The sequence below is a fragment of the Callospermophilus lateralis genome, chromosome 19 (assembly GCF_048772815.1).
Source record: "Callospermophilus lateralis isolate mCalLat2 chromosome 19, mCalLat2.hap1, whole genome shotgun sequence".
Lineage (NCBI taxonomy): Eukaryota > Metazoa > Chordata > Mammalia > Rodentia > Sciuridae > Callospermophilus > Callospermophilus lateralis.
In genome coordinates this window covers 23,268,818-23,295,420 of record NC_135323.1, presented here as the reverse complement: position 1 = coordinate 23,295,420, position 26,603 = coordinate 23,268,818, and the positions used below count along the sequence as shown (strand labels likewise).

At 58.0% G+C, this 26,603-nt stretch overlaps 1 protein-coding gene across 1 annotated transcript in view; it reads right to left on the bottom strand.

Moving 5' to 3' along the window:
* The window catches only part of Caln1 (calneuron 1), a 331,295-nt gene that overhangs the window by 223,674 nt on the left and 81,018 nt on the right, over positions 1–26,603 (bottom strand). Inside the window, exon 2 of the mRNA XM_076840164.2 lies at positions 25,531–25,651. Within this exon, the coding sequence (XP_076696279.1) occupies positions 25,531–25,651 (121 nt within the window). The remainder of the gene's footprint in view (positions 1–25,530; positions 25,652–26,603) is intronic.

The window sequence follows — 26,603 nt, the reverse complement described above, 5'->3', positions numbered from 1 at the left end:
GGGGCCACTTAATGACAGCAACGCAGCCGAGCCAGGGTCTTGGTGCTGCCTGTCCTGGATAGGGGACCAACCTCATCGCTGTGACCCAAACACCCAAGAAGGACACGGGGGAGGGAAAGTGCAGATGGTGCCCACGGCCTCAGAGGTCTCCTGCACAGACGGCCAGCTCCATGCTCAGCCCAGGGTGAGGCCCCAGGTCCTGGGGGACGGTGTGGAGGAGGAAAGCAGCTAAGGACAAGGCCACCAGGAAGCAGGTGGGGCAGGAGGGGCAACAGGGGCGATGTCCCCCTCCAGGAAGCTCTCGGGGCCATCCCTCCAGCCAGTCCCCTCCTGCCCGCAGTGACCACCAGTGCGTTCACACCAAGATGGATGCCAGGTCACGGCTGCCACATGCCTTCATTCACCTCTGAGTACTGCTGCACTAGCGAGCTTGGGGACACCTCACGTCCACACTGTAACAGACGCCAACAGAAGCAGACAGCAAACTTCCCCGAGAGCCCAGCTGAGAGCAGCTCAGCCCAGAGGCCTCCAGCAGCCACGGAGCTGCCTCCTGTGGCCAGAACCCAGGAAGCCAGGGGTCAGGTGCCTATGACACCGGAATGTGGCTCCTTTGTTGTAAAAAGTCCACTTGTCTTGTCTCCCCACTTCTTGAGGACAGAGACCAGCCCTGACCTCATGTTCACGTACCCCAAGTCCTGGACCTCACAGCTGCCCAGCGAGTGCCCCAGGGAGGAGAAGTGACAGCCCTGGCTGCTACGGCTCATTCCCGACACGCAGTAAGGCCAGCTCCACGGAGACAGGAAAAGCCACGTGTGCCCACACCCTGCAGAATCTCTTTAAACACCCAGCTCTCCAAGTGCATTGTTAAAAGAATCTGCAATAAAGAAATGGCTCCGTGGTGCTGATTCAGCACCAGCACCAACAGGGTGCGGAGGAAACACTTCAGGTGCCCTGGGACGAGCCCCACGTGTGCCGTGAACTGGGAAGGACTATAGAGGCCCTCATCAACACGAACCTACAGAGGCCCTCATCAACTGGACCTACAGAGGCCCTCATCCACATGGACCTACAGATGCCCTCATCAACTGGACCTACAGAGGCCCTCATCAACTGGACTTACAGAGGCCCTCATCAACTGGACCTACAGAGGCCCTCATCAACTGGACCTACAGAGGCCTTCATCAACTGGACCTACAGAGGCCCTCATCAACTGGACCTACAGAGGCCCTCATCAACTGGACCTACAGAGGCCCTCGTCGACATGGACCTACAGAGGCCCTCATCCACATGGACCTACAGAGGCGCTCATCAACTGGACCTACAGAGGCCCTCATCAACATGGACCTACAGAGGCCCTCATCCACATGGACCTACAGAGGCCCTCATCAACATGGACCTACAGAGGCCCTCATCAACATGGACCTACAGAGGCCCTCATCAACATGGACCTACAGAGGCCCTCATCCACATGGACCTACAGAGGCCCTCATCCACATGGACCTACAGAGGCCCTCATCCACATGGACCTACAGATGCCCTCATCAACTGGACCTACAGAGGCCCTCATCAACTGGACTTACAGAGGCCCTCATCAACTGGACCTACAGAGGCCCTCATCAACTGGACCTACAGAGGCCTTCATCAACTGGACCTACAGAGGCCCTCATCAACATGGATCTACAGAGGCCCTCATCAACTGGACCTACAGAGGCCCTCGTCGACATGGACCTACAGAGGCCCTCATCAACATGGACCTACAGAGGCCCTCATCAACATGGACCTACAGAGGCCCTCATCAACTGGACCTACAGAGGCCCTCATCCACATGGACCTACAGAGGCCCTCATCAACATGGACCTAAAGAGGCCCTCATACACATGGACATACAGAGGCCCTCATCCACATGGACCTACAGAGGCCCTCGTCAACTGGACCTACAGAGGCCCTCATCCACATGGACCTACAGAGGCCCTCGTCGACATGGACCTACAGAGGCCCTCATCCACATGGACCTACAGAGGCCCTCGTCAACTGGACCTACAGAGGCCCTCCTCCACATGGACCTACAGAGGCCCTCATCCACATGGACCTACAGAGGCCCTCGTCGACATGGACCTACAGAGGCCCTCATCCACATGGACCTACAGAGGCCCTCGTCGACATGGACCTACAGAGGCCCTCATCCACATGGACCTACAGAGGCCCTCGTCAACTGGACCTACAGATGCCCTCATCAACATGGACCTACAGAGGCCCCCGTCAACTGGACCTACAGAGGCCCTCATCCACATGGACCTACAGAGGCCCTCGTCGACATGGACCTACAGAGGCCCTCATCCACATGGACCTACAGAGGCCCTCATCAACTGGACCTACAGAGGCCCTCAGCAACTGGACCTACAGAGGCCCTCATCAACATGGACCTACAGAGGCCCTCATCCACATGGACCTACAGAGGCCCTCATCCACATGGACCTACAGAGGCCCTCGTCGACATGGACCTACAGAGGCCCTCATCCACATGGACCTACAGAGGCCCTCGTCGACATGGACCTACAGAGGCCCTCGTCAACTGGACCTACAGAGGCCCTCATCCACATGGACCTACAGAGGCCCTCATCAACATGGACCTACAGAGGCCCTCGTCGACATGAACCTACAGAGGCCCTCATCCACATGGACCTACAAAGGCCCTCGTCGACATGGACCTACAGAGGCCCTCATCCACATGGACCTTCAGAGGCCCTCATCAACATGGACCTACAGAGGCCCTCGTCGACATGAACCTACAGAGGCCCTCATCCACATGGACCTACAGAGGCCCTCATCCACATGGACCTACAGAGGCCCTCGTCAACTGGACCTACAGAGGCCCTCATCCACATGGACCTACAGAGGCCCTCATCAACATGGACCTACAAAGGCCCTCGTCGACATGGACCTACAGAGGCCCTCATCCACATGGACCTACAGAGGCCCTCATCCACATGGACCTACAGAGGCCCTCGTCGACATGAACCTACAGAGGCCCTCATCCACATGGACCTACAGAGGCCCTCGTCGACATGAACCTACAGAGGCCCTCATCCACATGGACCTACAGAGGCCCTCGTCAACTGGACCTACAGAGGCCCTCATCCACATGGACCTACAGAGGCCCTCATCAACATGGACCTACAAAGGCCCTCGTCGACATGGACCTACAGAGGCCCTCATCCACATGGACCTACACAGGCCCTCATCCACATGGACCTACAGAGGCCCTCGTCGACATGGACCTACAGAGGCCCTCATCCACATGGACCTACAAAGGCCCTCATCCACATGGACCTACAGAGGCCCTCATCCACATGGACCTACAGAGGCCCTCATCCACATGGACCTACAGAGGCCCTCATCAACATGGACCTACAGAGGCCCTCGTCCACATGGACCTACAGAGGCCCTCGTCGACATGGACCTACAGAAGCCCTCATCCACATGGACCTACAGAGGCCCTCATCCACATGGACCTACAGAGGCCCTCATCCACATGGACCTACAGAGGCCCTCATCGACATGGACCTACAGAGGCCCTCGTCGACATGGACCTACAGAGGCCCTCATCCACATGGACCTACAAAGGCCCTCGTCGACATGGACCTACAGAGGCCCTCATCCACATGGACCTACAGAGGCCCTCATCCACATGGACCTACAGAGGCCCTCATCCACATGGACCTACAGAGGCCCTCATCAACATGGACCTACAGAGGCCCTCATCAACATGGACCTACAGATGCCCTCATCAACATGGACCTACAGAGGCCCTCATCAACTGGACCTACAGAGGCCCTCATCAACATGGACCTACAGAGGCCCTCATCCACATGGACCTACAGAGGCCCTCATCCACATGGACCTACAGAGGCCCCCGTCAACTGGACCTACAGAGGCCCTCATCAACATGGACCTACAGATGCCCTCATCAACATGGACCTACAGAGGCCCTCATCAACTGGACCTACAGAGGCCCTCATCAACTGGACCTACAGAGACCCTCATCCACATGGACCTACAGAGGCCCTCATCCACATGGACCTACAGAGGCCCCCGTCAACTGGACCTACAGAGGCCCTCATCCACATGGACCTACAAAGGCCCTCGTCGACATGGACCTACAGAGGCCCTCATCCACATGGACCTACAGAGGCCTTCATCCACATGGACCTACAGAGGCCCTCGTCGACATGGACCTACAGAAGCCCTCATCAACATGGACCTACAGAGGCCCTCATCCACATGGACCTACAGAGGCCCTCATCAACATGGACCTACAGAGGCCCTCATCCACATGGACCTACAGAGGCCCTCATCAACATGGACCTACAGAGGCCCTCATCAACTGGACCTACAGAGGCCCTCGTCGACATGGACCTACAGAGGCCCTCATCCACATGGACCTACAGAGGCCCTCGTCGACATGGACCTACAGAGGCCCTCGTCAACTGGACCTACAGAGGCCCTCATCCACATGGACCTACAGAGGCCCTCATCTACATGGACCTACAGATGCCCTCATCAACATGGACCTACAGAAGCCCTCATCAACTGGACCTACAGAGGCCCTCATCCACATGGACCTACAGAGGCCCTTGTCGACATGGACCTACAGAGGCCCTCATCCACATGGACCTACAGAGGCCCTCATCAACATGGACCTACAGAGGCCCTCGTCAACTGGACCTACAGAGGCCCTCGTCGACATGGACCTACAGAAGCCCTCATCAACATGGACCTACAGAGGCCCTCATCAACATGGACCTACAGAGGCCCTCATCCACATGGACCTACAGAGGCCCTCATCCACATGGACCTACAGAGGCCCTCATCAACATGGACCTACAGAAGCCCTCGTCAACATGGACCTACAGAGGCCCTCATCCACATGGACCTACAGAGGCCCTCATCCACATGGACCTACAGAGGCCCTCGTCGACATGGACCTACAGAGGCCCTCATCCACATGGACCTACAGAGGCCCTCATCAACTGGACCTACAGAGGCCCTCATCAACATGGACCTACAGAGGCCCTCGTCAACTGGACCTACAGAGGCCCTCATCAACATGGACCTACAGAGGCCCTCGTCAACTGGACCTACAGAGGCCCTCATCCACATGGACCTACAGAGGCCCTCGTCGACATGGACCTACAGAGGCCCTCATCCACATGGACCTACAGAGGCCCTCGTCGACATGGACCTACAGAGGCCCTCGTCAACTGGACCTACAGAGGCCCTCATCCACATGGACCTACAGAGGCCCTCGTCGACATGGACCTACAGAGGCCCTCGTCAACTGGACCTACAGAGGCCCCCGTCAACTTGACCTACAGAGGCCCTCGTCCACATGGACCTACAGAGGCCCTCATCCACATGGACCTACAGAGGCCCTCATCAACATGGACCTACAGATGCCCTCATCAACATGGACCTACAGAGGCCCTCATCCACATGGACCTACAGAGGCCCTCGTCGACATGGACCTACAGAGGCCCTCATCCACATGGACCTACAGAGGCCCTCGTCGACATGGACCTACAGAGGCCCTCGTCAACTGGACCTACAGAGGCCCTCATCCACATGGACCTACAGAGGCCCTCGTCGACATGGACCTACAGAGGCCCTCGTCAACTGGACCTACAGAGGCCCCCGTCAACTGGACCTACAGAGGCCCTCGTCCACATGGACCTACAGAGGCCCTCATCCACATGGACCTACAGAGGCCCCCGTCAACTGGACCTACAGAGGCCCTCATCCACATGGACCTACAGAGGCCCTCGTCGACATGGACCTACAGAGGGCCCCGTCAACTGGACCTACAGAGGCCCTCATCAACATGGACCTACAGAGGCCCTCATCCACATGGACCTACAGAGGCCCTCGTCGACATGGACCTACAGAGGCCCTCATCCACATGGACCTACAGAGGCCCTCGTCGACATGGACCTACAGAGGGCCCCGTCAACTGGACCTACAGAGGCCCTCATCCACATGGACCTACAGAGGCCCTCATCCACATGGACCTACAGAGGCCCTCGTCGACATGGACCTACAGAGGCCCTCGTCCACATGGACCTACAGAGGCCCTCGTCCACATGGACCTACAGAGGCCCTCGTCCACATGGACCTACAGAGGCCCTCGTCCACATGGACCTACAGAGGCCCTCGTCCACATGGACCTACAGAGGCCCTCGTCCACATGGACCTACAGAGGCCCTCGTCCACATGGACCTACAGAGGCCCTCGTCGACATGGACCTACAGAGGCCCTCGTCGACATGGACCTACAGAGGCCCTCGTCGACATGGACCTACAGAGGCCCTCGTCGACATGGACCTACAGAGGCCCTCGTCCACATGGACCTACAGAGGCCCTCGTCCACATGGACCTACAGAGGCCCTCGTCCACATGGACCTACAGAGGCCCTCGTCCACATGGACCTACAGAGGCCCTCGTCCACATGGACCTACAGAGGCCCTCGTCCACATGGACCTACAGAGGCCCTCCTCCACATGGACCTACAGAGGCCCTCGTCCACATGGACCTACAGAGGCCCTCGTCCACATGGACCTACAGAGGCCCTCGTCCACATGGACCAACAGAGGCCCTCGTCCACATTGACCTACAGAGGCCCTCGTCCACATGGACCTACAGAGGCCCTCATCAACTGGACCTACAGAGGCCCTCGTCCACATGGACCTACAGAGGCCCTCATCAACTGGACCTACAGAGGCCCTCGTCCACATGGACCTACAGAGGCCCTCGTCGACATGGACCTACAGAGGCCCTCGTCCACATGGACCTACAGAGGCCCTCGTCAACTGGACCTACAGAGGCCCTCGTCCACATGGACCTACAGAGGCCCTCGTCCACATGGACCTACAGAGGCCCTCATCCACATGGACCTACAGATGCCCTCATCCACATGGACCTACAGATGCCCTCATCCACATGGACCTACAGATGCCCTCATCCACATGGACCTACAGAGGCCCTCGTCGACATGGACCTACAGAGGCCCTCGTCGACATGGACCTACAGAGGCCCTCATCCACATGGACCTACAGAGGCCCTCATCTACATGGACCTACAGAGGCCCTCATCCACATGGACCTACAGAGGCCCTCATCAACATGGACCTACAGAGGCCCTCATCAACATGGATCTACAGAGGCCCTCGTCGACATGGACCTACAGAGGCCCTCATCCACATGGATCTACAGAGGCCCTCATCCACATGGACCTACAGAGGCCCTCATCAACTGGACCTACAGAGGCCCTCATCAACATGAACCTACAGAGGCCCTCATCAACATGGACCTACAGAGGCCCTCATCAACATGGATCTACAGAGGCCCTCATCCACATGGACCTACAGAGGCCCTCATCAACTGGACCTACAGAGGCCCTCATCAACTGGACCTGCAGAGGCCCTCATCAACTGGACCTACAGAGGCCCTCGTCGACATGGACCTACAGAGGCCCTCATCCACATGGACCTACAGAGGCCCTCGTCAACTGGACCTACAGAGGCCCTCATCAACTGGACCTGCAGAGGCCCTCATCAACTGGACCTACAGAGGCCCTCATCGACATGGACCTACAGAGGCCCTCGTCGACATGGACCTACAGAGGCCCTCATCCACATGGACCTACAGATGCCCTCATCAACTGGACCTACAGAGGCCCTCATCAACTGGACCTACAGAGGCCCTCATCAACTGGACCTACAGAGGCCCTCATCCACATGGACCTACAGAGGCCCTCATCAACATGGACCTACAGAGGCCCTCATCAACTGGACCTACAGAGGCCCTCATCAACTGAACCTACAGAGGCCCTCATCCACATGGACCTACAGAGGCCTTCATCAACATGGACCTACAGAGGCCCTCATCCACATGGACCTACAGAGGCCCTCATCCACATGGACCTACAGAGGCCCTCATCAACATGGACCTACAGAGGCCTTCATCAACATGGACCTACAGAGGCCCTCATCCACATGGACCTACAGATGCCCTCATCAACTGGACCTACAGAGGCCCTCATCAACTGGACCTGCAGAGGCCCTCATCCACATGGACCTACAGAGGCCTTCATCAACATGGACCTACAGAGGCCCTCATCCACATGGACCTACAGAGGCCCTCATCAACATGAACCTACAGAGGCCCTCATCAACTGGACCTGCAGAGGCCCTCATCCACATGGACCTACAGAGGCCCTCATCGACAAGGACCTACAGAGGCCCTCATCCACATGGACCTACAGAGGCCCTCATCCACATGGACCTACAGAGGCCCTCATCCACATGGACCTACAGAGGCCCTCATCCACATGGAACTACAGAGGCCCTCATCAACATGGACCTACAGAGGCCCTCGTCGACATGGACCTACAGAGGCCCTCATCAACTGGACCTACAGAGGCCCTCGTCGACATGGACCTACAGAGGCCCTCATCAACTGGACCTACAGAGGCCCTCATCGACATGAACCTACAGAGGCCCTCATCAACTGGACCTACAGAGACCCTCATCAACTGGACCTACAGAGGCCCTCATCAACATGGACCTACAGAGGCCCTCGTCGACATGGACCTACAGAGGCCCTCATCAACATGGACCTACAGAGGCCTTCATCGACATGGACCTACAGAGGCCCTCATGGACATGGACCTACAGAGGCCTTCATCAACATGGACCTACAGAGGCCTTCATCAACATGGACCTACAGAGGCCCTCATCAACTGGACCTACAGAGGCCCTCATCAACTGGACCTACAGAGGCCCTCATCCACATGGACCTACAGAGGCCCTCATCCACATGGACCTACAGAGGCCCTCATCCACATGGACCTACAGAGGCCCTCATCAACATGGACCTACAGAGGCCCTCATCAACTGGACCTACAGAGGCCCTCATCAACATGGACCTACAGAGGCCCTCATCCACATGGACCTACAGAGGCCCTCGTCGACATGGACCTACAGAGGCCCTCATCAACATGGACCTACAGAGGCCTTCATCAACATGGACCTACAGAGGCCCTCATCGACATGGACCTACAGAGGCCTTCATCAACATGGACCTACAGAGGCCCTCATCAACATGGACCTACAGAGGCCCTCATCCACATGGACCTACAGAGGCCCTCATCAACTGGACCTACAGAGGCCTTCATCAACATGGACCTACAGAGGCCCTCATCAACATGGACCTACAGAGGCCCTCATCCACATGGACCTACAGAGGCCCTCATCCACATGGACCTACAGAGGCCCTCATCAACATGGACCTACAGAGGCCCTCATCAACTGGACCTACAGAGGCCCTCATCCACATGGACCTACAGAGGCCCTCATCCACATGGACCTACAGAGGCCCTCATCCACATGGACCTACAGAGGCCCTCATCCACATGGACCTACAGAGGCCCTCATCCACATGGACCTACAGAGTCCCTCGTCGACATGGACCTACAGAGGCCCTCGTCGACATGGACCTACAGAGGCCCTCGTCGACATGGACCTACAGAAGCCCTCATCCACATGGACCTATAGAGGCCCTCATGGACATGGACCTACAGAGGCCTTCATCGACATGGACCTACAGAGGCCTTCATCGACATGGACCTACAGAGGCCCTCATCCACATGGACCTACAGAGGCCCTCATCCACAGGGACCTACAGAGGCCCTCATCAACATGGACCTACAGAGGCCCTCATCAACTGGACTTACAGAGGCCCTCATCAACATGGACCTACAGAGGCCCTCATCAACATGGACCTACAGAGGCCCTCATCAACATGGACCTACAGAGGCCCTCATCCACATGGACCTACAGAGGCCCTCATCAACATGGACCTACAGAGGCCCTCATCAACTGGACCTACAGAGGCCCTCATCAACATGGACCTACAGAGGCCCTCATCAACATGGACCTACAGAGGCCCTCATCAACTGGACCTACAGAGGCCCTCATCAACAAGGACCTACAGAGGCCCTCATCAACATGGACCTACAGAGGCCTTCATCCACATGGACCTACAGAGGCCCTCATCAACATGGACCTACAGAGGCCCTCATCAACTGGACCTACAGAGGCCCTCATCCACATGGACCTACAGAGGCCCTCATCAACATGGACCTACAGAGGCCCTCATCAACATGGACCTACAGAGGCCTTCATCCACCTGGACCTACAGAGGCCCTCATCAACTGGACCTACAGAGGCCCTCATCAACATGGACCTACAGAGGCCTTCATCAACTGGACCTACAGAGGCCCTCGTCAACATGGACCTACAGAGGCCCTCATCCACATGGACCTACAGAGGCCCTCATCAACATGGACCTACAGAGGCCTTCATCCACCTGGACCTACAGAGGCCCTCATCAACTGGACCTACAGAGGCCCTCATCAACATGGACCTACAGAGGCCTTCATCAACTGGACCTACAGAGGCCCTCGTCAACATGGACCTACAGAGGCCCTCATCAACATGGTCCTACAGAGGCCCTCATCAACATGGACCTACAGAGGCCCTCACCAACTGGATCCACAGAGGCCCTCATCGACATGGACCCACAGAGGCCCTCATCCACATGGACCTGCAGAGGCCCTCATCGCCTCAGCCTGAAAGCCTGGAGACCCCACGTCACTGGGCCGGCACATTTCAGGTCCCATTAACTCTGGGCCCGGGACGACGTCCTTTTGCCGTCTGACGCTGCCCTGCCTCCCGGACTCAGCCTCTCGACCCTCGGAAGCCAAGTTACCACCATCTCCCCTTTCACTCTGGCCACCCCCTGCCCACGCTCACACACCCTCACTTGTCCCACCTGGAAGATGGATGACAAGCCGACCAGTAGGGCCGTGTCCTAATGAGGGCCAAGCCCCAGACCCACAGGACCTGCCTTCGCCTGTGGTCACCCCCACACTTCCACAGCGTCAAAAAAACAGCTGATGTTCACAAGGGGAAGGGGTCAGCCCAACCCGAATGGTGGCCAGGCCCTCAGCTTCTGCCATGGACATAAGGCCTCAGTGCTCTCCACGTGTTCTCATCACTAACATGACCACGTGCGTGTAATTAACACAGCCACGTATTACTGTAAGCAAGGGCGTGGCCCTGTCCCTTGGACAAAGACCATGAAGCAGCCAACGTCTAATGGCCTTTCCCAGAGTAGACAGTCACAGTAGCCACCTGTATAACACTCAAGGTGACAACCAGCGGCACCCCCACTCCCTCCTCCCCACAGCAGGTGTGTGTTTTCTCCAAACTGCAGAGGCTGTGACCCAGCCAGGCTGGTGGAGAAGAGGAAGCACGTGGTCCTGAACGTCCAGGCCACGGTGATCAGGTCCGCACGGTCGGGCGGTACGCCATCCTGACCAGGCTTAGGCATGCAGCTCCGGGCGTCACTCTGGGCCCAAGGCCTCTCCGCTATCCCAAACTGACGTCCAACCCATCACAGTGGCCAGGTCTCTTTCCCTTTCAACCCCATTCCCACTCCCTGCACCTCCCGTGGCTGTGCTGAGTGACCCTCTGAGCCTGTAGCCCTCAGGATCCCGAGTCTGGGCAGCACACCGGACCACGGGAAAGACCTCATCCTGTCTGCGTCGGTCAGTGTTTCACTTCTGTGACAAGAACAACCTAGAAAAGGACAGGTTTACTGGACTCTCCATTTGAGTCCACGATCAGCCAATGGCCTTGTGCAGACCAAGGTGGAAGGGTGTGGCGGGGAAAGATGCCCAGCTGGGAAGCAGAGGAGAGAGGAAAGGGGCCAGGGACGGCCACATCCCCAGGGACTGACTTCCTCCAGCCACACCCACAGCTCCCTGCAGCTGCCGGCAGTGACCCATCATCAATCCAACATGTGGATTAATCCACTGACCAGGTCACCCCTGGGGACCCCATCGACTCACCTCTGGACACTCCCAAAGTGACTAACAGGAGCTTTGGGGCAGACGCGCCAGGGAGAGCCAGGACACCAGCTAAGTGGGTCTTCACCTACCTAAGGACCAGACGCCATTGCTGTCCCGTACGTTTGAATGGAAATATTTCCAGACGTGTTACACACCTCCCTTCCTCCTCTTCAACCTTCATTTGCTGCCCCAAGGCCACCGTGAGTGTCTGCTGCTGTCGGGGCACCACATTCTTGTCCGGAGCCACTCAAGAGCGTATCCTGAACCCCCACCTCGGTGGATTAAGAAGGCCATTCTGAGGGTTAAACCTCCTCGCTGAAGACCACAGACAGAGAGGGCGGGAGAGACAGGCCACCCTGTACGCCAGCTCAGAAAGGAACCCGCTACCGTGACGAAACCTCTGATTCTAGTGACAGGGACCTTGACGTTTCATGGCTGCCTTCCCAGGGCCCAGCACAGAGTAGGACTTCATAAACCTTCGCTGGGTTCTAACCAGTGATAGGATCGAGAGCTTCCGAATTCTAAGTATCGCAGAACTCTAAGAATTTAGTTTCAATTCTTTCAAATCAAAGCTCGTCAACTCCACGAATATTCACACAGCCCCTACTGTGAAGGTTCTGTCGCAAACACTACAAAGGATTCAGAAGGAAGTGGGTTCTGCCCTCCAGGACGGGACCATGTGGGAGAATCAAGATACGCAGGAGGGAGAATGACCCAACACAGGAGAAGTGCGACCGAGTCAGAGGACACAGTGAGGCTTCCCTACCTGGGAGGATTGCAGAAGCTTCCACAGAAGTAAAAGGGGCAGCGCAGGATCTCAGCAGATGGACACTGGGCAGAAAGGGCTGAGAGATATAAGTAAAGTGACCGTCCCTTTTCACCTCCAGATCTCACTACGACATATGACCCAGCACTCGGCTTTGCAGAGAGGAACTCAAATCCCAGCCCACTGAAGCCATCTGAGGTGCAGGGGGCACAGACCCTCTCCCATTCCGTAGGCTCCCTTCGTGGTCTGGATCGCTTCCTGTGTTGTGAAGAAGCTTGTTAGTTTGATCCCATCCATTACTGATTCTTAATTTTACTTCCTGTGCTTTAGGCGTCTTGTTGAGGAAGTTGGCTCCTTAGCCAACAGGGTGGACAGCTGGGCCTACTTTTTCTTCTAGCAGGTGCAGCATCTCTGGTCTAAGGCGTGGGTCCTTGATCCACCTTGAGTGGAGTTTTGTGCAGGGTGAGAGACTCGGGTCTAATTCATGGGTTTCCAGTTTTCCAGCACCGTTTGTTGAAGAGGCCACCTTTTCTCCACTGTACCTTGATGGCACCTCTGTCTGGTAGGAGATAACTGAATTCATGTGGGTCTGTCTCTGGCTTCTGTTCTGTTCCGCTGGGCTTGGGTCTCTTTGGTGCCAATGCCATGCCGTCTGTCACTACAGCTCTGTGGTGTGGTTCAGGGCCTGGTGCTACGAGGCCTCCCGCTTCACACTTCTGGCTAAGGGTCACTCTGGCTATTCTTGGCCTCTTGTTTTTTCACCCCCAAAGGCATTGCTAATAGATCACACGCGCCCGTCTAAGGGGTACCATAGAAGTGAGGCATTGCGGAATTCCCAGGCTGGGTTCCAGGCTCCCTTTCCTGCCTCCCCGACCCGAGCACCAGAGGGCAGAGAGGCTCTTATGGTCTACAAAAGGCACAGGGCCATCAGACCAAGAATCCTACCCTGGACCCACCCTGTGGTGCTCCTAAGCTCAGAAAAGTGGAATTGTCATCGCATGGTTTGTTAAGGTCTGTAAACAAGTCAGATTGGCACCTGTTATTTTGCCAGAGAAATGTTAGAGTCTGTAAACAAGTCTGGATGGCGCCTGGCCAAATGCCAGAGGGAGTGGTCTGTAAAGAAACAAAAGCGAGCCATTAAGTGTGGAGATTCCTTATTGGTTGACTGCTGTATCTATTTTATGCTAATTAGATAAGCTGTGCAAAATGTATAAATACCGCTCTTATTCTACAATAAACGGCTCTCATTCCTGCTGCATCAACGTACACAAGTTATTCGTCACCCCCGGGTTATTCTGCTGCAGCCGGACTGCGGCAATGGTTGAGCAGAGTGACAGCAGCAAGCGCACAGCCTGGTGCCCACCCAAGAGCCTCCTTTAAACCTGAGCAGGCAAATGGCAGCGCAGCCCAGGAGAGCACTGCCCTGGGTCCTGGGCAGTTCATGGTCACTCTTCTGTCACCACAAAGCTTAGCAGTGATGAACAAGTCTTCGATCTGGCCACTGACGTGCAGAGTTTGGGGGAACCGCTAAGTGAACATGCTCTGGGTTCTACCCAGGGGAGGGAAGGGGAAGCGCCAGGGGAGGAGCACCACGGAGCAGGGAGCAGCGAGTTCAGAATAGGACAGGGCTCCTCCATCACCGGAAACCCGCCCTGAGCGGGGGTGGAAGCGCCCGTCCTGGTGTTGAGTCTGGACACCGTCCCTCACATGGGAGGCCAGCTCTGCTCAGCTCGATGGCCTCGGCCTTCCCATCACCACTGCCCTCCACCTTGGGGAGCCAGAATAGGAGGAGGTTTGAGGGCACATTGATGGCACCTGCTCCCTGACGGGGGCTGGGAAGACCCCATGTCCAGGCATCCAGAGAAGCTTCCATGTCGGGGCAGGTCCCGGGATCCTGGCTGTCACTCTCAGGACACCCAGGTTGGGGGCCAGAGGCACTGGTCTCTTTCCCTCTGCTTTCCTTGGCAATTTACACTCACTCTTACCTCCCAAGCCACACAGGAGAGGGACCGGGAGGTGTCCGCGCAGGGGCGGGGCCAGGAGGTGTCCGCGCAGGGCTGGAGCTGAGACCCTGAATGTGCTGGTAAGTTCTCCAGTCAGGGGCCCTGACACCGTGCAGGGGCCTGCCCTGAATGGATGCTGGCCAGGGTTCCCTTGTGTCCTCTAAAGAGCTACTACCCCAACGTGGGAGGGACAATTCCTGCCGGCTGTCCTGTCCTGAGGATGATGTAATTGACAGTCATGATGATCCCAGTGACCATTCCCGTGTGGGGTGCCAGTACGCGCCAACGTCACAGCTGGAACGCACCCTGCTGCTCTAGGAGTCGGTCCCCTGCCCACGTGGTAGAGGTGAGGAAGCCAACACTCCCGAGCCCTGAAGGAGGTCACCTGGTGCCAGGTGCCACACACATCAGCAGCTCTGCTGCCCACACCCTTCCCAGCGGCATCGTTAGGGGTGACTCACCAGGAGCAGATAGCCTCACATCAGAGGGCCTGGTGTTCACCTCTCAACTGCCCTGAGCATGGGGACGAGCATGACACCCTCTGCCGTCAAGATGGACCATGCCCTGAGCCATGTCCTCTGGACTCCTCTGGGGACCACGCTGCCTGGCCTTCCCTGTCACTCTACTCCTCGGCCGTGCCAGGCTGTTTCTTCTCACAATCAGTGGTAGAATTCAAAACTGTGCGTGCACGTGTGTGCATGTGCGTGCGTGCGCGTGTGTGCATGTGTGTGCATGTGTGTGTGCGTGTGAGTGTGTGTAAAGGCAATTGGTGAAGCTTCAAAATCGTAAACCCTAAGCTCCCTCCTAGACCCTAAGCCACACTCCCTCCCTTCCAGTGCGCACACAGGATGTCCCTGTAGGAAGCGTGACCTGTGAGCCACTGGAGACCAGGCTCAGAGGTGGGGAGTCACACAGCTGCTGTGCCATGGCCTCCGGTCAGCTCGAGTGACAGGGAGGCTAGCAGAGGGTGTAGGGGTTCTGTGGTTGGGACTGGGGTCTCTGATAAACTTTATGACTGTGGCATGCGTGGTGTGGGACGTTTCTGTGCAGACACAGGACGCCTGGCCGCTGTGCAGTGGTCCTCGCCAGGCAGCTCGGTGTTCGCGTCGTGTCACCTTCGACTTTGACCTGAGGCACATCACTCCTGGGAACAGAGGGACTCGCTTACTAGATGACTACCCCGTCTCACCAGCCCCTGGGGCTGCCCACCTGAGAGTGACTTCGGACAGTGGGCCCTCTTGCGAGCTGCACCAAGCTCCTGACGTTGCGCACTGTGACGGTGGAATGTGACTGCAGAACAAGCAGTGGTTATGGTACTAACGCCCGGATGGGACCTGCTGGTATAAATAAAGGTGGCCGCTGGGACAAGGAGCCACTTTCCCGCCTCTGCACCTCCTCTCTGTGTCTCCTTTATGATGTCCTTACAGAGCGAATCTGGCTTCTCTCTGTTCCAAGCTCCACGGGTCCCCGCCATTGCCTGAGCACGGCCATCTTCCCCAAGCTCGGGGGAGGACGGGGAGGAAGCGGTGATAGGCAGGGTTGTCCTCGGCCCCGACTGACAGGAGCACCACGCTCTCCAGGAAACCAGAAGCAGCCACCACGCTAGACACCGATGTGCCAAGGAGGAGAGGTTACCAGAGGGAGCGCCAGCCACCTGCAACTGCCAAGAACCCAGGTGAGGGATCCAGGGTCCCTCCGTCCTTAAGATCACACAGGCTTTGACTTCAGGCTTGACAGCTGGTCTTCAATGAATGAAGGAAGGCCACGTGCAATTTTAGGGTTTTCTATGCCATCAGCCTTAACTCGAGGGCTTGAAGTCATCGCCAAGCTAGTTTGCACGGTCTCTGGTGGCTTTAACACAGGCCCACTGACTCTTTGATGCTTCTGTCTTTCAAAGACACTCATTCCAAGTGTGGGCTGTGCTCAGTGACTCACTTCTAATGCAGAGACATGCAGAGGTGACAATGCCTGACATCTGAGACAGGGTACTCAAGCACCGTCTTTCCTAAGGGTAACTCAAGTCCCACGCCAGGAAGCCACCCAAGCAGCCTGTGGAGAGGCCCTGGTGAGGGGACTGAGGGTGCCGGCCGACTGTGGGTGTGGACCGCACCGGCTCAGGCCTACAGCACAGCCTGGTGGAGACCTCTGAGCGCCTGCTCCACAGAACCTTCCCGGGGAGAGATGCCAGCTGCCGCCAACCAGCAAGCTTTAGAGCGATTGCTTCAGCAGCCACGGCGTCCAGCAGGTCCTGGTGCAAACCCGGGGCTCCTCCTGCTTGGGAACCATAGAAGGAGACGTGGCATCCTGACAGAGAAGGGCTGTCCTCTAGTAGTGTCCTTTAGGGTCCTAATCTCTGCCTTGCTTTCAAATGAGCTGCAGCAGCAGTGTCCAGGGGCCCTGGACAGCAGCGTAACGGGGCAGGACCAGTGGCCAGCCTGCAAGAACACTTTGCTGATATTGCACCCTTGAGTCATCCCAGGAACTCGCTGGGCCAGCTGCTGCCCATCACCTGCAGGAGCATCAGCTCGGCACCAGCAGAGCCAACACTGCAATGATGGGTTCTGGCAAAGCCTCCACAGCATCCAGATGGCTAATGCCCACTGGCCACTCCAGGTGGACCCGTTCCGACCACTGGAGAGGCACCAGGGCCTCATCACCTGCAGCCCGGGCAGGAAGCACTTTGTTCCCCAGGAACAATGTCAAGGACATTCTGTGACAACAGCGGGTACCTCCTGCTCTCTGGTGCCTCATGTCCAGGCTAAGCCTGGTAGCAGGTGCCTGAGTGCTCGTACCAGATGCTGTGATTGGACATGGGGTGCTCATACCAAGTGTTGCGGTTGGACCTGAGTGCTCATACCAAGTGCTGCGGTTGGACCTGGGGTGCTCGTACCAAGTGCTGCGGTTGGAGTGCTCACACAGTCCAGGTGGGGAAGCCTAGGTTCTCAGCTTGGCACTATGGGAAGGAGGCCGAGAGAGGAAAGAGGTGGGCCAGCAGAAGGCTGCAGGTCCTGCGGACAGCACTCAGAAGAGCTTGTGGGATGTTAGCCTCTTCCCCTCTCCCTGGAGCTTCTCAGGCACCAGGAGGTGAGCTGCCCACTGCACTACACAGTCCCGCCATGATGTGCTGTCTCACTGCAAGCCCAAAGCCAGGGCCAGAGGTAGACCTCTGCAACCATAAGCCAAACAGACCTTTTTTTCTTTTAAAGTTGATTATCTCGGCTATTTCATTGGAGTAACAGAAAACTGACTAACACACCAAAATATCATCTCTGCCTGCTATCTGATGTAGGTTCTTGGAAATAAGAACCAAAAAAAAACAGGAGATACTTAGAATCATGTGACAACAAGGATCTCTACAAACTACTTTCATCTGTCTGCATCCAAATGTTCTGATATGAACATTTTTTCTCTCGTTGAGATTCACCTCTATCAAGCCACTTTTAGGAAGAAATATCTTTTTAAAGAGTCCTCAGAAATTTGAGAGTAAGATAGGGTGAATGCTAACGGTATATTTCAAGTAACAATATAAAATAATTACATAGGTGGCATTTTGATTACGGATCAAAGGGTAAACCCTCTGAGAAAATCATTCTTCCTAGGACCCTTTAAGGCTATCTTTAGAATCAGGTAATCCCTGTTTACCTTTTCGTCTCAACCAAGGGGAAGCTCAATTCACTGCTCATTCAGTGGCCGTATCAGTGTAGGAGTCACCCCCGTCTTCCTGGTGTGAGGATTTCTGTTTCCACCCTGACAGCTCTGTTCTTTTCTTTGATCACAGGTGTCTCCGCCACTTTGGATGCAGGCAGAATATCAATCACAGAGGAACAAGGTGGGCTGGGAGGGACGACACGCAGGTTCCATTCCTGGACACAGTTCCCAAAACACGTGCTCAGAACCGGACGTAGGGAAGCCCCAGAGTCTCGGCAGCGGCCCTGGGAGCAGCCGCCCTGGGAGCAGGGGCCCTGGGAGCAGGGGCCCTGGGAGGCAGACACCATGGGGACATCCCTCCCGTGCCTCCAAGGCCGGAGGGCAGGCCACGGCAGGAGGACTCCCAGACAGAGAGGCCGATGCCCGGCTCGGGGCTCTGTGGCAATGCAGAGGCTCCCGGGGGAGGTCACTGCCTCCTCTGGAAGAGAGAAGCAGAGCATTGCCCTCCTCCAGGGCTGTGAGCGTCTCTCCTGGAGAAGAACATTCTGCCTCCCTGAAACCCTCTGTTGAGGAGCCACCAGAGGAAGGGTCCCCAGAGGAGCAAGCTTCTGGGGTCCCTCTTCAACCTGCAAAGGTGGAGAGAAACAGAAAATGCTGGAGGCCCAGACGGACGGGGAAGGTGGGAGGACCCCTGGCACTGGCCAGCAGGAGCAACCCCCCAGGATGGCCCTTCAGACTGCCCCTCCAGCTTTGTCCCCCAGGCTAACCCTCCAGGATTGCGCCCCCCAGGCTGGCCCCCAGGCTGGGGCCAGGTTGGCCCCCCAGAGTACCACCCTAGGCTGACCTCCTGGGGTTGGACCCCAGACTGGCCCCCAGGCTCACCCCCAGCTGGCCCCCAGGCTCACCCCCAGGCTGGCTCCCCCAGGCTCACCCCCAGCTTGCCCCCCAGGCTGGCCCCTTAGTCTGACCCCCAGGCTAAACCCCAGCTGGCCCCCAGGCTAGCCCCCCAGGCTGGCCCTTCCTCCCCTGCAGGCACCCTGGGCCCCAGGAGGAACAGGCCAGGCCAGCGGAGCTTTGAGAATGTCTGCCCACCCCTGAGAGCTGGCTCCCTTGGCGGTTCTCACCCCTGTGTCACAATGGCAGCATGACAGGAACGGGACAGGTACAAGGGAGACACAGAGGCTTGTCCAGCACAAGGAGGAGCCAGATCACCAGAGCAGAAAGCCCTGGGCTCCAGAAACCAGGGCAAATGTCGAGTCCCAGATCCAGAAGCTGCTGGTGACCTTGACCAAGGTCGCTGGGCCTCTCCAGGTCCCACCTTGGTGGACAAGGGCTAATAACAGTAGTACCTTCGACAGGGCTGCCAGCTCCGGGGGGCACTGTGCAGAGCACCCAGCACAGATCCAGTGCTCCAGGGACTTCGGCTGGGACGGGAGCCGCGGTGGCCACAACAGCACAGAGCGGGTGCTCTGGGGACTTCAGCTGGGACGGGGACCACGGTGGCCATGACAGCGCAGAGCGGGTGTTCCGGGGACTTCGGCTGGAATGGTGGCCATGACAGTACTGAGACCCCAAGGGTGAGGATGACCCAGGACACAGATCTCCATAGCAGCACTGGGGACACTTGTGCTGAGAACAAGCCGCTAGCCAGAGCCACACGGGCCAAGCCTAAGGTGGCCATGGCCTCCACGTTGGATTAAAATAGACTATAAACTATGAAGAGAGTCAAACAAATATTCTAGAACTGGGAAAATGTGCGTATGCGTGTGTGCACGTGCATGTGTGTGCATGCATATGTATGCGTGTGTGTACACACATGTGTGTGAACGTGTGTGCACATGTGTGTGCATGTGTGTGCGTGTGTACGTGTGTGCACATGTGTGCGTGTGTGCGTATTCTGAGAGGACGGGAGAAGGAGAAGGCAAGGGCTGAAAAATCTAGATGAGGAACAGGTGGTCACAGGTACGCACAGATGCCACACGCTGTCCCACTCTGGCCGGGAGATACGAGAACCAGACCATTTCAAGGTGATGGACAGTGGATTTGGGCCTGGGAACAGGGGAGAAGAACGGTGGGAGAACACGTATAACGTTCACATAGGGTCTGTAACAGGCCTTGCAGGCCCACAACTGCGGAGTGAGGGGCGTGTTTCCCAGGTATGGATAGAGAGAGGAGGGTCCTGGGCACCAGCCCTCGAGTGACGTGGGCCTCGCTGACCCAGGACCAGCTCCGAGGGACGCGGCTTTGGAGCAGAGGAGAGGTCGGGTAAGCAGGCACCTTCAAGGTCACACAGGTGGTCACACGGGAGGTGGGAGAGGAAGGGCCGATGAGGGAACTTCCCTGAGTGGCTACAGAGGAGAGGCCACTGCAGACAGCCAGGAAAGCCTGTCCACTGCAGCCCCTGGCGTCCCCGGGCCTGCAGTACAGCACACAGGGGTGCACACCAGACCCAACCCAGGAGGGAGGACGGGAGGCCATCCGCACGCAATGCCTCCGGGGACGACGGCGACAGCAGGCAGGAGCAGGCTGAGGAAGAGGGTCCACACGAACGTGGACGACAGGGTGGGGCCTGAGGGGCCAGTGGCTGGCACGGACGCCAGGGGGGCTGACCACGCCAGGGCTCGGGAAGACGGGGGTCGATTCTGAGCAGAGACCAGGGACAGGTGCGGGGAGGACCACGGAGGGACAGGGCCCCAGGCTGGAAAGGCCACTCCCAACTCAAGCTAAAGCTCCCCACCCTGTGGGCAGGAGCCGCTTGGAAACGCTGGCCTGAGACAGGCCCCCACATCGGAGACGAGGGCGCATTCTACGGGCCACTCCAGAGAAACCGGAGAAGACACCATGTCCACCCCCCGGGAACCACAGAGCCCAGACGGGGGACCATGACTCCCCCACTGTTTGCCCACCAGGAACTGACGGCCACCTCATCACAGCAACTGTCCCCAGGGCAACCCACTGCCCAACTCAAGCCATCTGAGCAGCGCATGGGGAAAAAGGTCGAGGCCAGTGGCACCACAGTGGGCTGTCCCACCCTGGCCATCCTGGGAAGAGACAAAGACCAGATCTGGCCTGGGAACAGGAGAGAAGGGCACTGGGAGAACAAAGGAGCTGAGGATCCCTGGCACAGGAGCCCAGGGCCCTTGAGACCCACCTCTGCCCAGCGGCCAGGCACGAGGTGGACATCTCCAGACGGTGAGATGCCACTGCACACCAACGCCCCCAGCCCAGGGCCCAAAGGAGAGCTTCTCCCCAGGTCCAGGAGGACGCAAGGGGTAAAGGCCACCCTGTGGGGCCCGCACCTGTGGGGCCACCTGGGGAAGGGCACTCAGCTGGCCGACGGCCCAGGGGCCTCTTCTCCCGCAGGGTGAAGGTGCCAACCTGGGCGGCTTGGGGGCTGAGCCACTTGTCACGTACAACACACGCACGTGTGATCAGTGACAAGAGGAGTTTTCACAGGCCCAGGTTGTCCTCAGTGTGGCAAAGGGAACAGAGACTGTCACACAGGGCCTCGGCGAAACAGCAGGAAGGGGCCAAGGGGGCTGCCGGAGACCCACATCTCACTGGGGCCCGCCCAGGCGTCCACCAGAGCAGAGCAGGCCGTGGCGCACAAGGGTCACTGCCCAAGGGTCACCGCCCCAGAGAGACGGACTCCAGACAGGCACGTTCACAACGCCAGTCAGTCTTTAAAACACCACAACCCACACACGGCACAGGATCCCACACGCTGCACTTCCAGACGCACAGAAGCCCCTGTGGCCTCGCACCATGCAGACTCCCGGGATGGACAGTGGGCCCCTGGGCACAGGCATGAGGAGTCCACCTCCTTGATGTCCCTGTAATGACTGAGTGTGACCCACCTTGTGGTTCTCCCCAGCCGTCCTGCGAGGGAGGCTGGGGTCCGGCATGGGACCTGTAGAAGGCAGAGCCTAGTGATTAGGTCACTGAGGCCACCGCCCTTGGAAGGCACTGACGTCCCTCTCCAGGGACCATGGTTAGTTCTTAAGAGCAGACTTACAAAACAGCAGGCATGGTGCCTTTCCCACCTGATCCCATTCCGTCTCATCATGATCTCTCCTCTCTTCCCACGCTCTGCCTCTGTGACACCACTCTCCGTGAGGGCCTCCCTGGGAATGACCTGTGCCCAGCACTACGTTCTGGGAACCTCCAGGACCAACAGCTAAATAAACCTCTTTTCTTTATAAAGTCCTCAGCTCGAGTATTTCATCATAGTTACAGAAAATGGACTGATAAATAGGAGTGAACGAAGGAAAGTCTCCATCCGTCCGTCCTTGGGGGGTTTGTTTGGATGGATGATTTCCAACTCTACTCTGACCAATTTTGCTCAGCTTTGCATGATTCTCCCCTGAGCTTTGTTTAAAGAGAAGAAACAGAAATTGGCAGGAGTGAATTGCAGCAAGAGATGGCCTGTGTGATGGTGCTATTTCCACGCCTGTATCTAGGGTCAGCACTCATCCACGGGACCTCCGTCCCTGCACCCATCCCTGATGAGGAACCAGGTTGGAAGCCGGCCCTGGGCCATCTTCAAGCAGGAGGCTGTAGCAGCCGCAGCCTGGGAGGTGGCCGGTGTAGGAGCACAGCACAGTGTCAATGACATCAGTGCCCAGAGAGCAGGCCAGAAGACCACTGCCAGGTCCATCGGCGTCCAGCTCCTCAGCTCTGAGCCACACCACCTGTCCTCTGAGGATGCACGGGTGGCCGGAATGCAGGAGACCTTGAGTCCAGCTGGACTGTAACCTTGGATACCAGCTTCCCCAGTTCCCATCACAGATGGCCGTCTGACCGCCTGGGCCAGCTGGAGTCGGACCCTGCCTGCTCTGAACTCAGAACAGATCTCACTGTCCCGCCCAGAGCCCAAGACGCTTGTAAAAAAGGCAGGAGGAGCCGTGACTCAGTGTCCACCTTGCAACATGATAAACAGTGAGGGGACAGTCTCCCACAGAAAACAGACGCCCTGCTCCAGGCTGCGAGCTGGGCCGCCCTCCAGAAGGACAAGCACAGCAGCTTCACCATCGGCCTCAAGCCACAGAGCACAGGCCTTCTTAGATCAGGGACCCCAGCCAAACCTGCATGGCTGTTAGACCCCCAGACCCCACTGTGCACCTGATGAAAAGGTGCCACCAACTGTCCCTGCCCCATGGAAAAGGCAAACCTGCATGCTCTGCCCATCCCAGGACCTGGGGGCACTCTGCCGGGAGTCCACACCTGTGGAGAAGGCCCAAGTCCAGCCCCAGTGTGGACTGTCACCCCAGCAGAGCCTGGCTTTACGCTGAGGAAGTTCTGCTCCGAGAAGTCTGAGAAATCAGCTCCCGAGCACTCAGAGCAGAGTTGGGAGGGGGGAGGCCGCACGTGGACAGATGTGGACCATCACCAAACGCAATCATCTCAACCTCTTCAAGAGTCACCCAGGGTACAGGCGGCTCTGCCTGGTTCTCACGGCCAGCGCTGCTCAGCAGATCCTACAGGGAAGGGTCAGGTCCTCCTGCTAGCAAGTGACCAGCAGGATCTACTGGAATCAAAACACATAAAAATCCCCCAGAGCCACGTGCCCCTGATGTCCATTCTCGGCACTGACTCCCAAGGGTGGGGAGGCCTCTCACCTCCCACCTGCCAACACTGCAAGGGTCTGAGGGTCCACATCCCCATTCCCATGGGAAACCCAGGCACTGGTGTGATAACACTAGGGGCCTCCAGAGGTTGATCAGGAAGGTGGAAACCCGAGGGCAGAATCCCCGCGGCAGAGGGCAGAGCCCCCATACAGAGGGCAGAGCCTCCGTGGAGGCGGAGCCCTTACAGACAAGGCCCAAGAGCTCCCTGTCCTTCCACCAGTCAAAACACAGTCCCCCTGTGGACCAGGAAGAGCCCTTGTCAGACATCAGATCTCTTGATCTTGGGCGTCCAGCACCCAGAACCGTGGACAATGACTCCTGTTGTCCACAAGCCACCAGCCTCTGGCGTTTTGCCATAACTGCCCAGAGGGAGTCCGACGCCATCCAAGCACCACTCCAGCTGGCTCTGGGGTCACCGGGAGGACCCGCTCAGGAAGAGGGCAGGGCCCTGCTCTCTGCTTGTGTCCTGGGTCTGCACATCCTTGGGCCAACCAAGGCCGGGCAGCCCGAGGGCCCCGCTCTACTCTCAGGCCAGCAGCCTCTGTCCAGCCTGTGGGGAGCAGCTGCTGTCCCTAAGGAGCCCGGCCCATTGACACCACTCCTGCTTCTGCCGACGTCGCCCGCCTCCCCTCAGACCCTGCCCACGAGACTGCAGCTTCTGCAGATGGCTGCTCACCATGCGAACTAAGATGCAAAAGTGCCCGCAGCCTGCCCTAGCCAGATCCTTGCCTCCTGGGAAGTCCTCCTGAGAATCATGCTCACCAGCGTGCCCACACGAGGCCCAAGATCTGGACCCTGAGTTTCAAAGCACACCTGCGGCCACCCGGGTCATTCCGACTGCTCTGCCCGAGCAGCAGGTGAAGCTCAGCCTCCTGGGACAGCGGGAAAAGCACCCAGAGCCGACTGGTTGGCCCTGGCAGATGCTTCTGCCCTGTTCACTAATTCTCTATGTGGGGTTCCTGCCCCTCTTTTTAATTCTGTGTTTTAATGAGGGGGTTGGTTTACCCAGGATGCAATGGGAAGCCATCCCAGGATGAGCTTGGTGACCATGTCCCCAGGTTTGTCCCCACCCCTAGCCCAGGGCACAGCAGGGCAGCACCATGTCACCACAGACACAGTTAAGATGACTGCTCTGCAGTCCTGTCCTGGACGGGCTTCTGGGTGATCCCATTTGGCAGAGTCCCAGGAACGGTGACCCCACGTCAACAGATGGCCATGGACGGGGCTCAGCCTCCCCTACGGCTGGAGTCCACAGTGATGATGACCATGTGAGGCAATTCTGCCAGTAATGAAGAAGCAGGCTGGATGGCACCCCTCCCCAGCAGGAGCAGGGAAACCAGAGCCTTCCCCACAGGTGTCCACACACAGGGGTCATTCAGGCAAAAGCTGGCCTGAACTCCTCCACTGCACCATGGCCACCTTGGCCACTATGGCCAGGGCCCAAAGCCCTCCCACCATGGCCTCCAGGTGGCCGTGGGCCTCCCTGGGCTGCCCAAGTGCCCAGCAGGGCTGGCTCTTACCGTCAAGCTCCTCCACAGAGATGTTGGCCAGCTGCTCGCTGTCGCTGCCCGCCGAGAGGGACCGGTTGAGGTAATTGCCCTTGTACAGCAGGCCGGCTGTCACGTGGTGGAACGGCATCTTCTCCCTGCTCGCCAGAGACGGGGAGAAGAGAGGCACAGCGTCACTCACTCGGTCCTCCTGTCCTTCCCTGGAGAGCCCCCCCAATCCCCAGATGTCCAGCGTTGTCACTAAAATAACAACGACACCCTTAGAGGGACAGCCAGAGTGTCACAGGGTCCCCAGGCCTGAGCACCCCAGGGGCCTGGGTTCTCTGGTTCCCTCCTCTGAGGTCTTCCCTCACCTTCCCCAGGGCTTGCGAAGGTGGGCCGCAGGGTCTTTCCAAACCCACCCCATCGTCCACCTGCCGTCCCCCCACAGGCGCCCAAGACACTAAGGAAGCTCCTGCCCTTGCCTCAGAGGCCGTGTCCACTGCTCCTGAGGAAGCACCGCTGGACCCCAGGCTGTGGTCCTGTGGGGGTCCAGGAGCCAGTTTCCCCGGGAAGACAGGTGTCCATCACACCACACTCCCCACAGGGAGGAAATAAGGGCCACGGTCTGCACCTCTGACGCTGCCCGCAGCCTGGCCGAGAGGCCCCTGGGCAGCTCCTGCGCACACTCTGAAGGGCCAATCACCTCTGCCGCTGTGGGGGGAAGTGGGGCCACACCCCGTGAGCTTGCCACACCCACAGGAGGCCAGGCACCCTCGGGCCACTCTCAGGCCTTCCAGACACAGCTCCTGTGCCCAAGGCCACCACTGGGACCTGAAAGCTCCGGAGGGCCAGGCAGGCCTGAGGCCTCCCGCCCAGAAGAGGCCCCCAGAGGAGTGTGAGACCCCTGAGCAGGACCTGCAGGGAAGGGCCCGGAGCAGCTCTGCAGCAGAGCTCCAGGCCAGCTGGAGCACCAGAGCTGGCGCACCCAGGGCTGAGCTCCCCCCGCCACACCTTGGCTCAAGCAGAGGCTCGGCTCCCTGCTGGCTCCTGAGGTGGCCCCACTGAGGTGGTCACCTGCACTGGCCCTTCTGGCACTGAAGCTT